General features: G+C 47.1%; 2 protein-coding genes across 2 annotated transcripts in view; both read left to right on the top strand.

Annotated features, from left to right (window-relative positions):
* The first annotated feature begins 2,689 nt into the window (after positions 1-2,689).
* LOC111025847 (Nucleic acid-binding, OB-fold-like protein) lies at positions 2,690-6,487 on the top strand. Its single transcript, XM_088117126.1, is given in 4 exon segments — positions 2,690-5,881; positions 6,229-6,301; positions 6,303-6,447; positions 6,449-6,487. Coding segments are annotated over 4 exon segments (1,152 nt in total). The 5' UTR covers positions 2,690-4,986.
* Positions 6,488-11,026: 4,539 nt separating this feature from the next.
* The window catches only part of LOC148208987 (LOW protein: cytochrome C biogenesis ccmF-like protein), a 4,935-nt gene continuing 961 nt past the window's right edge, over positions 11,027-15,000 (top strand). Inside the window, exon 1 of the mRNA XM_088117116.1 lies at positions 11,027-15,000. This exon is cut by the window's right edge and continues 961 nt beyond it. The gene's annotated coding sequence lies outside the window, so the exon portion shown is untranslated.

The following is a 15,000-nucleotide window of genomic DNA, read 5'->3' as shown; positions in this document are numbered from 1 at the left end:
TCCTAACCTCTTGGGGTTCGTCTGCGGTCCCTAAATGAATGGGTTGGGTTTCTTCCATGACGGGTTGAGCCTTCCTTTCCTCTGATCTCTCCACCATTTCCAAGAGTGAAGGAGGAGTTTCAACATAGGTTTCTTCCTCATCTACCTGCATGAGGCAGTGATCATTGGAAGGGGAGCTAAGGTCTGCTATTTGTTTTCTTCCTTTTTTTCGATATTCCTTTTTCTTTCTCATCATCACTCCGACACATAAGCAACCCTAGATTTCATTTCATTGCAAACCACAAGTTCCTTGATTACAGACTCTCTGGCCTCCAGGGCCGACTCGACTTCAGAAATGATAACAGACACTGACGGGACAGACTTCAGACCATCCTCCGAAGAGGTTACATTAAACAGGGACTCAACAGACTTGACTAAGACTGGTTCATCTCGAACACTGAAAGACTGAAGCTGAGGAAGAGAAGACCAATTGCGTGGTGCTCCATCGGTTGGGATGATGAGAGTGGATGGGTCTTTTGCCACTGGGTTCGCAATTTTCATGGACACCATCCCTTGTTCCCCTGCCGCACCGTCCTGGGTAAACATAAGTTGAAGCTGGTATTCTTCCTCAATCTCAGATTCCACAGCCTTCCTTTTCTTCTTTCTTCTCTGGATACCAGGTCAAGATCCCTGGTTCTTCCCACTGGAAGATCATTTTAGCTTTCCCCTCATCAAGCTTCCAGGTTACTTTATCTGTAAAGAATATTTATTTAGAAACCCGGCACGCGGTTCCCGCTAGCATCGATCCATGGCTCCGGAAAACCGAAAAAGGGAAAGTTATATCTTTCTTTGACTAATCGCCCATTCAGAGTCTGAAGATATTTAAAAGCTTTCTTACGAGACTCTTATTCTTCTTTTTCTTCTTCTTGTCTTCCAATTTTTGGAGATCTTCTTCCGTAGGTATATACCCCAACCCAAAAGGTGGCTCAATTGCCTGGACATGAATTGGCTCCACGATTCCTTGGTGACGCCGGCCGAGTCCTGATCCGGGGAGGTGGCGCATTGATCGGAACATTTCCCTGACAAAGACATTGTCACTAAAATCGGGCAGGGCTAAATATTCCTTGACTGGTTCTGCCAACTCAATGACCTGCACTTGCTCGAACTGGAATCCTGCCAATTCCAAGTTCTCATCGTGCTGAATTTCTCGCACTGGGATAGGGTCCAGCACCGGCTCTTCTGGATCTCCAAAGATCGAAAAATTGAATGATTCCCCTGTATGAACGTCGACTTGATGATGCAAAGTAGAGGGGACCGCTTCTATGGCATGAATCCACGGCCTTCCAAGTAGCAGGTTGAAGGAAGTCGGGATGTCTAGTACCTGGAATTTTTCCTTAAACAGGACCGGCCCTGCAGTTCATTCTAAGGCCAGGATGCCCATTACCCCCCTGTGTTGTCATATGCTCTAATGGCCTGCGCTAAGACTGCGAAATCTTTTTGCTGATATCTTAAGCAAGTGGCAGTTCTGAATGGGCACACGTTCAGGGCCGATCCATTGTCAACCAGAACCATTGGCACCCTTTTCCCTGTAGTGATCACTTTAATGTGTAAGGCTTTGTTATGTATGGTTCATTCCTGCCTTCGGCAGATCCTTATCCGTTCAAGTGATAGTCTTTGCCATCCGGATGTGGAAAATTATTTTGACGGGAGGAGATGGTGAAGTGTCCAATGACACATGTGTTTGTGCATTCTAAGGACAGGATCACGGTGGCTCTTAGATGCCATGTGTTGGGCCTCCTCATTGTTGACAAAATCCCCATATCATCATTGGTGCCGTATTGATCCAGTTCGTCGGAGTCCATCCACAAAGATGCGGGGAGGGGTTTTAGGTCTGTAGGGTCCGAGCAACTAGGGCTTTCATCAAAGGGTTGAGGAATTCGAGCGAGGGTAAAGGATAAATGTTTCACTTTCTGGGCTTTCCGGGAGTAATTGGAGGGGTTGTTCAGGGGTTGGGAGATTGTCGTAGAAATCATCCCACCGGAGCATGTGAACTCGAGGTGGGGGCTCAATCTCGTCTCCCGGATTCCAATCATGTCTCTACCATCCGTTTCTCCCTTTTCTCCGGCTGGCGTGATAAGGAGAGACGGATCCCAACTCGAAAATGTCGGCTCGATCATGTTTATATTGGCAGGAGGAGGTACAGCATGAGTGGGTAGGGGATTGGTAGTGACATTGGGGCGGTTTGCCCTTGGTGGCTCAATTTTCTCTGAATCAATAAGGTCTTGGATGTCATGTTTCAGCCTTAAACACCGGTCAGTATTTTGGCCATTTGTCTGATGTTGCAGTAGGCATTGGCTTTGTACCTAGGAGGAAGAGGATCTGGTGGCGGAGATGGGGGAAGAGGCGTGAGTACACCATGCTTTTGAAGCTTTTCCAAGGCGCGGCGAGAGTTATGCCTAACGGAGTGAAAGTCCTGGGTGTCTTTGGCTTTACGTCAGACAAGACATTGACTTCACTGTTCTTGCTTGTTCCCCCCAGGGCTATCTTCTTTCCTTTTGGATCTGCCTCTTTGACCTGTGATCCATGAGTCCCATTGTAGATAGCATCTTCAATACGAGTGGCTGCTTCAATCAAAGAGTCATAAGTAATCATCCCTTGGAAATCGAAATAGTAATGGTATTGCCTACTCATGTTATTGATCATTATCCGCACTTTTTCCTTTTCTGGGGGGAGATCGATCACTTGGGCAGCTTTGGCCTGCCAACGGGCCAGGAAATCCGTGAATCTTTCATTTGGTCGCTGGCGAGTCATTTCCAGCCCTCTTCTGGTTACTTTAATCGGGGTGTTAAAATTTTCTATTGTTTCAAAAAAGCATTGGCGATGTCATCCCAGGATTTAAGGGTAGATTTGTCAATCTGTGTGAACCATCGCCCAGCGGCCCCACTAAGAATTCTAGGAAAGATTTTGGCCATCTGCTTCTGAGTGAGCCTCATAGAACCTACATTTGAGAAAAACAGCAGCAGATGAGTCTTAGGACAGCCAGTTCCATCGTATTTGTCTATGTCAGGCATCGTCGAACTTTTCTGGAGATTTTTCCTCTGGAAAAATGGTCAATCCCTTCATGTTGAGCCCATGGTCTCTAGACCCTTTACTTTCTGCAACTCTTCCTGTAACTTGGCTAGCAGCTCCCCTTGTTCTTTCAACCATTTTTCCATTTCAGTTCTGGCTTTAGGGGAAGGAAGGGCTGTGGCCTGTTAAATTAAAAAGGCTGTCCTGGGTCGGGAGAGTCTTCAGCATATTGGTCACAATCATCAAAGACCTGAACCGGAGGTGCTTGAGGTGCAGTAGAAGGAGCTGACTTATTGATGGCCCGGTTCAAGCTTTCCTTTTGGGCCAACAGAGCCTTGAGAATGTCGAAAGTGGTTGGTTCAGGCGGAACCGGGATTTCGGGTTCATCTGACATAGTAGCTACAATGGGAGATTAAGAATTCGGGGGTGTAACTTCTTCTACACGAACCAGTCGGCGAGATGGGCGGACCCAGGACGGTTCAAGGGGAACTTTCTTGCGGGATGGAATGATGTTATAAAAAAAACAAAATCACCTATCTCATAGTGTTGCTTAGTGCTCAGGTGCATCCTACTGGGTGTTCAGTAGTTCTATGGCCACTACATGATTGAATTTAAGCTCTAGTAGGACAAGTTAAGGTTCCCACTGCAATGGGGGCTTCAAAATATACCTCCCAGCCCTTCATCCCTAGGACGTAGGACTGGTCAAGCGGTACTATGCACTCCCACTTTGGTATACCCTCCTAAGAGGAGTACTTGGCAGCAGGTGGTGGGTTTTGGGGATGGTCTGACTCGGCTCCCTGGACCGTAGCAACCAAGACTTCCCACCGGGTTTTCCTATTTCGGGACTATATGCAAGATGCAAATGCATGCAATGCTTAGGTGTAGTGAGGTGGTGTGTGCTTATTGAAAATAGGTGAACCCTAAGTTTCTACATATTCTATTTTGAACAAAGGAAACAAGAACAATGGGAATGTTGGTTCATTTTCAAGTCAAGCTATTGAGAAGCCAAAAACCAGAAATTTTAGGCTTCTATTCCCCAGTGGAGTCGCCAGCAGTAGCGCCCGCATTTTGTTTGGCACCGCTTGCCACATCATCACGACTTTGGCCACAAAGCCCTATCAAAAGAGGAGAAAAAGGGGTTTAGAGTCGCCACCTAGGCATAGGGCCTTAGGACTCAAGAATTTTACTCCGAGTCTACGAACCATTGGTCCGGGTAAGGCCTTCCTTTATATATTCCAGTATAGTAGCGGGGCGTTAGCGCAGGCAAGAAAACGGAAGAAGCAAGTCATTCATTTTACTGAAAAAAGTCAGTCATTCAGAATTTCGTATTAAAAAAATATGTGACGATTTTTCTTTAAGTAAGAGATTGGCCATCGCCCAAAGGCGGCTCATTGAGCCGGTCATCGGTTGCTAAGAGCCTTTCCTCACTTTAGAAGAAAAGCCACTTTCTTTTCTTATTAGTAAGGGGACGAATATTCGTTGTATATCTATATTGGACTTTCGATTTTGCGTTGTTTTTTTTCAGTATATATAATCCAATGTTCAGTGAGATGACTTTCCTACTGACGGAATCGCTTGAATTAGTTGAAGGAAAGGAGGTGGCTGGTCTCACTGGAGAGGAGAGTTTTGACAGCGAGGGAGGCAGGGGTGCGTCTGCTGGTATCGTATATAAGAGAAAGGCTGCATTTAGGAGTGATCTTTCCCTCTTCTTCAAGCCAGTGGTGATCTCACTTTCGAAAGAGAGTCTCGACGTGCTTAGTAGCGCGTAAACAGAACACGTAGCTCCATAGCGGAACTAGTCACTGGCTACAGGTTTCTTTCCTACCGGACCGGAGGCAGCCGAGAATGTTATGTCAAAAGGACCAACGACGATGAAGGAGAAGAAAGAAGGAGTAGGAGCTAGCCTGCCTTTTTTTAGTTGAGTAGGGGCGGAATCGAATGATTACGATCTCGACAATGAGACAAAGCCAAGAGGGGAGAGCACTTAGACAATTCACTTTGAGTACAGGGAAGTCTGCTGGTAGGAATTCCTCAGGGCGTATTACGGTTTTTCACCGAGGGGGTGGATCGAAGCGATTGCAGCGAAGAATTGATCTGAAACGAAGCACTTCGTCTATGGGCATTGTAGAAAGAATAGAATATGACCCTAATCGTTCTTCTCGGATCGCTCCAGTACGATGGATCGAGGGGGTCCGCCAGAGGAAATGCAAGACGATAGAGGAGTTCGCTCCGCCGCGTAAGATCCTCGAACCTACCACGACCACCATCCGCGGCCTATTTTCGTTCTCTTCCCCGCCCGGGAAGGTGGATCAAAGAAAGGTAGCTTGCTTCTCTCCTGGACTGATGGCGGCTTATGTAGTGGTCGGCCTTCCTACCAGGATGCCCCCTTGGTCGAAGAGCCCCTTTACTAGTACTAGTAAGGGCGCAGGAAGCAAAAAAACTTGCGCGAAGGACGTTTTCTTCTCTGCCTTCTCCTCTCAAAAGACCAAGGGAGAGACTGCATCCCTTTCCTTCGGTAGCTCTTTTGGTTTCCCAAGGATAGCGGTAGCTGGGGCAAAGCCCGCTTTCTTCGCTCCGCGAATGAGAGCTAAACTCAGAGGAAAAAACACGTTCTCTCTTTGCGAGGTCCGAAAGTGGAGAACGCATAGCATTCTCTGGGCACATAGGATTAAACGTAAAGCTGCGCTTTCTTGGCGGAGTTTTAGGCGGCAAGAGACTTTAGGGCTTGTTGGAGGTGCTGAGCCTAACGAATCGAAACCAGAGACGGATCAAGGTAGCTTGCCTGCCAAGCCGATAGGCTCAGGGCCGAAGGATGGAGCGTGCAAAGTCAATCGTGCACCTGTCGTGTGACCCGTTGGTCCTAAGCAATGTCTTGCGCGAAGCGACCCACCTAGAAAAGCTCGCCTTTATGTTAGGGGGGCACTAAAATGGAACTTCGATCGGATGCGGGTATCCAATCCCGCCGCTGAGATGTCAAGCGGATTCCTGGGCGTTGACGAATGGCCGGCCACCTTTTACGTTAGAAGAGCAAAAGGCCCGGGGCATAGCTGGATGAACCAATGTGAATGAGTGTAAGCTTCGTGACCCGAACACGATTGGTGCTGACCACACTAGGTGCTACCGTGGTAGCAAGAGAGGCCAGGCGGTGACAATTGAGAGGTTGTCACTGAGCATTCCTAGTCACACGGGAAGAGAGGTCAAATGGCAAGGCCATACGCCCGTTTGGCTCCTCGCGGAGTATAGCTCACATCCAAACATCTGATTGGGGAACGGGGCAACGCCCATGAAGCTCCGGCGGAAAGGGAAGGCCTGCCAGGCCGTATGCCCATGGGTGCAGGATTCTTCGAAAAAGCGCGGGCTGACTCGGAGACCTGGGACCTTGGCTTAGCAACGAATGAAGGGGAGCTCTTCGAGCTTTCTCCGCCAGTGGCTTATGTAGTGGTCGGCCGGCAGAAAGCTCGCTAAGCTTCGCTTCCCTCCCCCCCCCCTTCCCTTTTTCAATGAAGTGGAAAGTCTTCCCTTAGTAGTCGGCATTCTATAAGCGACTTGTCGAGTCTACGAAGCTTTGCTTCTTGTAGTCGGCCCGTAATGCCTCCCTTCATTTGCTTGCCTCCTTCCAGCTCAGAATGCCTAATGCCTATTTTATCTATTTCTAGAAGCTAACCCTTCGGGTCTCGCTTCTGGCGCAGGGAGCCAAGCATTCTGCCAGACGTCCCGGCCTGGGAGCCCCGAAAGCCTTTGTTTTAGTATTGAGTAGTACTAAAATAGCTAAGTTGACAAAGGTGAACAGCCCCCTCTTCTTTATAGTCGTAAAGGGCCTCTCAGAAAAGTAAGGAAGGAGGCATTCGAAAGGCCGACCACTATATCATAGGCCTTCCGGTGGGAAGGCCGACGACTACACGGACTCTATACCAAGTCATGAGCGATAGCGAAGCCAAGCCTTCGCCTATAGGCGAAGGGACGAAAGCCCGACAAAGGCCTATGATATGATATAGTAAGAAAGAAAGTACGAAAGAAAATAAGTACGTTAAGGTTACGAAGTAACTTAGCCGTCTACAAAGGGAAAGGCGTCGGTACGGAGTCACGTCAACTGTGGATATATACTAGGTAGGCTAGTTGGAACGGAGTCTTAAACTATGGACCGAGACTACACTAAGGAACAAGGAAGCTTGACTGAGCAAAGAAGTCAAGGAACGAAGCTGTTTCTCTAATAATAGCCCCTTTCTTATTATTAGTAAGATAGGGCGAAGGCTTTTTGAAAAAGTCTTTTTTTTTCTATTTAGAGAGAGGGGGCTTTAAGTTCTTAGGAAGAGCCGTACGAGGCAGCTCACGTACGGTTCGGGAGCCGAGCCCCAGCACAGGGACTTAGGTCAACACTTATTTAATAGCCAGTCATCAATTGGAAGCGGGCAAGATGGTGATGAATTGCGATTGGTCCAAACCTTCGACCAGCGACTTATTGCGACCCGCCCAGAATGGCCATACATACTAAGACCTTATTCACACAGCGAAGAAAGGCCGAATGGAAGGGGGCAGTCAGCTGGCTGCTTCTTGGCCACGCCCCCCTGCAACTAGATACGAGATACTTGATCTAAATTCGAAAATAGGAAATTGCATACCATTCGCCGATATACGTATAGGAACATGGGTACATGATATAGAATGTCATCCAGGTCAAAGCGCAAAGCTGGCTCGAGCCGCAGGAACTTTTGCTAAAATAATGAAGGAACCTGCACCCCCTACACTCTCTCTTAGGCTTGTGCGGCTACCTTCGGGTGTTGAAAAACTCATTGATTCCCGATGCCGAGCTACTAAAGGAGGTAGACCTTCGGTGTCACCTTGAGGGAAGCCCACCAAAGCGGGATTTCGGGCAGGGGTGGGGAAAAGGAGAAATGAGTTCATGCCACGACGATCTATATGGAAGGGCAGTTTTGTTGATGCATTCCTGTTGAGAATGAAGAAGAAGAGAGATCCTCTTTTGAACAGGAAAATTTGGTCACGTAGATCCTCGATTTTGCCGGAATTCGTTGATAGCTCCGTACGAATTTACAATGGAAAAACTTCTGTTCGTTGTAAGATCACTGAAGGAAGGGTTGGTCATAAATTTGGAGAGTTTGCTTCGACACGGAAACGAAGACTTTCGAGAACAAATATTGGACCGGGAAAAAAAGGGGGATAAAGTCAAGTCTAAGCGCATATGGCACGAAAAGGAAATCCGATTTCGGTAAGACTTGATCTGAATCGTAGTTCAGATTCAAGTCGGTTCAGTGAGGGCGACCGCGAAAGTCACCGAATGGGTCAGTCTTTTCCTTCAGTTTGTCCTATATTGAAAATAAAAAAAGCGTGGGAGGACATTGCGGATGTCCAGGACGGACACGACTTCTTCTAACGCTAGAAGACCACTGGAAGACACCCGGGACCAGAGCATGTCGTGAAAGAAGCACACTGGGCGTGCTTCGACCGTGTCTCCGGGGCACAGTTGAATGTAGATATCATGAACGCGAGGTGCAGGATACCAGGCCGAGAAACCCGGGCAACCACTCCCCTATGTGCTGATCGCTAGCGCATCCAGGGCCCCGGCGCCCAGCTCCGCTGGAGAGGCCTAGCCTGATCTGAGAAGTGCTAATTCGGTTCGTCTCGACTTCATTCAAGAACGCCGCCGCCCCTGGAATCAATAAGAAAACAAGTGCTAAGTTTCAGATCAGTGAATAAACCGAAACGAAAGAAGAGACGTTTCTCGCTCGGTGCCTAAAGCGCACTATGCTCCCCTTCAACAAATGAGAGTTTTCGGTGGAACCGGTGAACCACGCGAGCAGGTTAGATGCGTGGGACAGAGGGCTCGTAGTACCTGCTAGCGCAGCTATGCAGTGGAAGGGAAGGAGCCTAAATCGACCCCCTTCTTTCTTTTTTTTTTCTTTGAAAAAAAAAACAGTACAAAGAGATTAGACTCTCGGATGAGACTAAGCAGCCACCGACCGTTCCGACGCGCCCCTGACCTATCTTGATTAAGACCGAAAACCTATCAAAAATGGAGCCTAGAAAAAGCTGTCAAACAAATGATAGAATGGAAAATTCTGAATATCCACTAGTAGGGATATGGATGGAGTCTCTCTCAGTAAAGAGAGTTGTAGATTCGTAGGAAAGGAGAGGAGCCGTCGACTTTCGAAAACTATTAGTAAAGCGCTAACGCGCCCCTGCCATCTTTCTAAAGCAACAAGCGAGAAAGTTGCCCCTTTTTCAATAACAAAAAAGGAAAGAGGGGCCCACTATTAGATAGTAAAGGCGCCTTAGCCTATCTCTCGATATAGGAAGGGGCCTTTTCTTGCTCGTTAGCGCCCCCTTACCCCTAAACTCAAAGGTTTTTCATAAAGGTAGCTTGTCTACGCCTTTTGAAAACCTTACTCTTACTACTAATAATAATGAAGGGGCTTCTTTCTTCAAATATCCCATAAAAAAAGTTGGGGCTTCAAAGCTTTTAGTTTAGGGGTGCGCAGGTTTGGAACCCTATACAAACAAGAGGCTTTTCCTTTCAAATGACAACAGCCTCTTCCTGCTGCGAGGGCGTTGCACGAAACCAAACCGCTCCCCCGCCCGATCAAGTACCTGTTGCTTTGCTGGTAGGCCCACTTAGGTTAGGGGGCATTGTCCCTCAGTTCTTACCAACCTCCGGTGTGTAATGGACATGTTGCTAGCTTCAACTCGGTGGAATAAGAATCATTGATTCCCTCTGCAGTCTATTTCTTATTCATTCAGAGCGTTCGGCCGGTGCGTGCTCCTTTCTCAAACCAGAACAACTCTGAACGTTAGGGAAGATAAGGGAAGACCACCTGAGCGAACCGACCGAAGGGACTTGACTTATTCGAACCGAACGATAGCGGCTTAAAACTCAGCCTATCACGAGTAGCGTCGCTGCTTGATCGGCGGGGAGGAGCATCTCAAAGTATGGGGCAAAGGATCAAGCGCTTTGACTTTGTCTCCCGGGATCCACCACTGGTTGGGTTTGAGAGCCGTGTGATGGGTGACTATCCAGCACGGTTCGGAGAGCACTTTTAGTCTGCGTTGGTGAATAGAAGCCCCCCCTATCAAGCAAGAAAGAAGCGGCTCTTCCCACGGCGGAGTCGCCATTGACTCTATTTATTATTATGGTAAATCACTGTATCAAGATGTCAATCTGAGATCTTATTTCGGTTCGATACGTCCACCTACGAGACTCACCTTTGGCTTTCGTCTCGGTAGGTGTATTATTTTACATTTTCCCAAAAGAACATTCATTCATTTCTTTCTTCCTCGTCGACCACGACGACTGAAACGACGCGAAAAATCCAAACCCGGAAAGGAGAAGGGCCGGTGGTGGGCATTTGGGAAAGTCGGGCCAATCGGGTGTCTTCATTCAAGCGACTCAAGAGAAGAAGAACGAAACGAAGTGAGAGGCCGGGAGGCAGAGAAAAGAGTCGAGTCGATCAGGCTCGACGACCGGGAAAAGCAAAACGAAAGACGGATTTGGCCGAAAAAGAAGCAACGCTATGGATACCATGACCGATCACCATCGATCAAGAAGAATCTTTCTAAATCACTTCGCGTCAGCGGGGCCTTCAAGCATCCGAAATATGCCGGAGTTGTAAATGACATAGCGTTCCTGATAGAAAATGACGACTCCTTCAGAAAAACGAAGTTATTCAAGTTCTTTTTCCCAAAGAAGTCCCGCTCCGACGGCCCGACGAGTCATCTACTTAAAAGAACCCTCCCTGCAGTGCGCCCCTCCTTGAATTATTCGGTCATGCAATACTTATTGAATACAAAGAACAAAATGCATTTCGACCCCGTCGTAGTTCTCAATCATTTCGTGGCACCGGGCGTGGCTGAACCATCTACGATGGGGGGAGCGAATACACAGGGAAGAAGCTTAGATAAGAGAATACGTTCTCGCATCGCTTTTTTTGTAGAAAGCTCGACCAGCGAGAAAAAGTGTTTGGCCGAAGCCAAAAAGAGGTTGACCCACTTCATTCGCCAAGCGAATGATCTTCGTTTCGCGGGAACAACAAAAACAACCATCTCGCTCTTTCCTTTCTTCGGTGCTACCTTTTTCTTTCCAAGGGATGGGGTTGGGATGTATAAAAACCTTTTTTTTGAGGATACCCGGGAACAACTCCTAGGTCAATTAAGGATCAAATGTTGGAACCTCATGGGTAAGGATAAGGTAATAGAATTGATAGAGAAATTCATAGACCTAGGTGGGATAGGAGAATTGATAAAGGGAATAGAGATGATGATAGAGATCATACTGAGAAACAGAAGAATTCCGTATGGGTACAACTCTTATTTGAACGAAGTGAAAAAAATGCGATCTTTGTTGTCTAATAGAACAAAGACTAATACCTTAATTGAGTCAGTCAAGATCAAATCTGTTTATCAAAGTGCTTCTCCGATTGCTCAAGACATCTCTTTTCAACTGAGAAACAAAACAAGATCATTTCGTTCCATTTTTAGTAAAATAGTGAAGGATATTCCATTAGTAATGAAAAAAGGGGTTGAGGGGATCCGTATATGTTGTTCAGGTCGATCAGAAGGCGCGGAAATAGCTAGAACTGAATGCGGAAAGTATGGAAAAACATCTCGTAATGTATTTAACCAGAAAATCGATTATGCTCCTGCGGAAGTATCTACTCGTTATGGAATCTCAGGTGTCAAAGTGTGGATTTCATATAAAAAAAAAAAAAAGGGACGTGTTATATCCGAAACGTACGAAATATAGTAAATATCGTAAAGGCAGATGTAGTAGGGGTTGCAAACCGGACGGTACACAACTTGGTTTTGGAAGATATGGCACTAAAAGTTGTAGAGCTGGTCGTCTTTCATATCGAGCCATTGAAGCAGCGCGTCGGGCTATAATCGGACAATTCCATCGTGCTATGAGCGGACAATTCCGAAGAAATGGTAAAATATGGGTAAGAGTTCTCGCAGATCTCCCTATTACCGGGAAACCTACAGAAGTAAGAATGGGAAGAGGAAAAGGAAATCCTACGGGTTGGATTGCTCGTGTGTCCACGGGACAAATCCCATTTGAAATGGATGGTGTGAGTTTGTCAAATGCTCGACAAGCCGCTACATTAGCGGCGCATAAACCATGTTCGTCAACCAAGTTTGTTCAGTGGTCGTAACGTAATTAATTGGTTAGTGGGGATAAACCGGGCCGGGATTCAAAAGAATTGGGCGAAGTGTTTGTTCCCGAACGACGGAAGTGGAAAGACACTAAGGGAGAGGGATATACTCCTTTATTTTAGTAATCGCCGAAATTGTACGACGAACCTTTTTGTTCCAGGCGTACGACCCTGATACGTTAAGGTTTTTCTCAGTAGGCTCGGTTTATCATTCTAAAGTGATAGTAGTCTTAATAAATAAGAAAGAGAAGAGCTAAGATTCCGGAAAGGAAGCTTTATGGGAAAAAGGAAGAAAAGTATGTATGTATCTGGGGGGTGGGGGTGAAAGGAATTTTCATAATTTTGTTAGGTCTCAATGAGGGGAGACCGGGTCATGCGACGGATGCAAGCTAGACTTTGAAGCACAAAATCCAAGATTTCATAAAAGAAGGAAAAATCAACGTGGCGGATGAACAGGAAGCTCCTAAGAACCCCAACGAGAAAATGGGAGTTTTTAAGAGCTTGCTCCCTAGTCACGCTCCGGTCTCAACATGCTGGGCCGAGGAAGTGTCCGATTTCCAACATCCCCTACCATCACTACAATTAATGCTATTAAGACTTTCTGGCTTTGTGAGGAAGATCCCTCCCACTGGATCATCATGACTCCTACGTTCCGACTTCCAAAGGCGATCCTAAGGGAAGAGAAGAATGAAAGGGATAAGGCTGCAAGAAGAACAACGAGAGGAAGCTCCACCGAAAGAAGAAGAGGAAATAAGACTCGAGTTTCTGGAAATCTTTCAAGAGGGAGTTCCATAGCGAAAACGGAGAGAGGAAAATTAAGAAAAAGAGAAAAAAAAGAAGAAGATTGAATGGATTATCCCGAACCTGCCTACGCCGCCGTCGCCGGAACCATTTATGATGGCCGCGTCTAGGTGGATTGTGGTGCTACCATTCCTTTAGGATACCTTTCGGCTTCAGTCAAAACTCTTCCCCCTTCGTTTTTATAGATATTCAGGTTTGTACGGTAACTCCACTTTGAGTATGGAATGAACTTTGTTGGTTGAGTGGAGTTACGGTAGACAAATCTATAAAGGAAGGACAATCGATCGCACTTGGCGCAGAACCACTTAACGGTGGTTCTTTACTCCCTCAAGACTTGCTTCTTATTTTTTCTTTCATCCTTCATCCCTTTTTATATCAATAGGGAGCTACGAGCAAGGCTGCTCTGCTCCAGAAAGACAAGAAACCAGCAGGTCCTTTTCCGCTTGATCGCTAACTCATGAGCAAAGCCGCCTTTTGCCGCCCCTCATGCAGCATATGAGCGGATCTTCACTAAAAGCCGGCTCTATTGGCGGATGGATAAGGCCCCTCACTCTGACATGAGAACAAAGAAAGCCGCACGAGATCCTTGTAGCTTTGCCTGCCGCCCTTCGGTGGTATAGTAGTCTCGATAGCAAAGCCGCCTTCGGCCCTTCGCTTAGTAAGCCCCTCTTCGAGCCTCTACAGAATTCCGCTCGCCCCAGTCCAACGTAGCGTTGACAAAGGAGAACAGCCCCCCCTGTTGTTGATAGATAGAGAGCTTACCGCCCCGCCCTTTATAGTCGCGACTGTTGTCATGGAAAAATAGTTTGTTTTCTGTCAAAGAAGCATGCTTAACACAGCCTATAGCGTAAAGGCATTCGATCCGCGTCTAAACTAAATTAAGGGTAAGGGCCCGTACTCTCTCTTCTGTAGATACGCTATCCCTTCCGGATATGGTATGGGGGAAGGGAAGTGAGATCTACAGATTGATTTGATATTTGATGAGCGGCCGTACTATGATCGCTCGGGCGACATGGCCCCACGCGCTACACACAAGAATGAATTGTTATGCGGTCGGTAAACTATTTTTGCAGGCAGCCTATCAAACAAATCAGATCACGTATTTTGGAATATGTCGTTCCGTCATGTACATGTCTTCGGTCTTTCATTTTGATGTTCCTGCTCGTGCCCGGAGAGAGAATGGGCACGACTCCCCCTCTCCCCGTTCTACCGTCCAAAGCATGCCGGCCGTTCGAAGTTCTGGGGTTGGGTCGGATAGGACCAGACCCAATCGACTGGATCTGTGGAATCCAATCGGATCTGATCGTAGCTTCGAGTTCAGGTGCCGTACCGCGGCCGGGCCGGAAAGGAAGGGGGCTGCGAACCTCCTGCCAAGAGGCCAAGGTTGCTTGCTAACTCTTAGCCACTTGTTAGAAGGAAGTGCAGCTTGATTGTCGGGCGGAATCAACAGGAAGAAAAAATCTGGTAGATTATTCGATTCTATTTCCTCGGATTGGCTTGTTGTGATAGGGGATGTGATTGGAATTCGTCTTTTCTTTGTTTGTATCACCGAGACACCCGAAGGGCCGGCCATATGTACCTCGCCTCGGGAGACCCGGCCCATTCAAATCAAAATCGAATGAGCACCTACGACTAAGGGGAATGGAATGTCGACCACAGGGTGAGATGATCTTCTAATACGAGGACGAGTGACTGGTCAAGTCATGAAACTTTTGCATTTTGATCAACATGGCTGTACTGTAAGTGGACTGGATTTATGTGTTTAAACTGACTACGACCAAAGTAGTGGCTACTTCAACCAAAAAAAGGGCGACCCCTTTTCAAACCGAAAGAAGTACCTCACCTCACTTACGAAGAAGTAGTTGGAGCTGGGCTCCGAACTATGAGAGTTTGCTTTTCTTTCATTTTCTAAGAGCGGTCTGACCCCTTATTTGATCAGACCGCTCCTGGTCTTCGAACTAGTCATTAATGGTCGGCTTCATTGGTATCTTTT

This window comes from Momordica charantia (genome assembly GCF_013281855.1).
Source record: "Momordica charantia cultivar OHB3-1 chromosome 9 unlocalized genomic scaffold, Mcharantia_2.0 BLBB01000009.1, whole genome shotgun sequence".
Lineage (NCBI taxonomy): Eukaryota > Viridiplantae > Streptophyta > Magnoliopsida > Cucurbitales > Cucurbitaceae > Momordica > Momordica charantia.
This window is presented reverse-complemented; position numbering and strand designations above follow the sequence as displayed.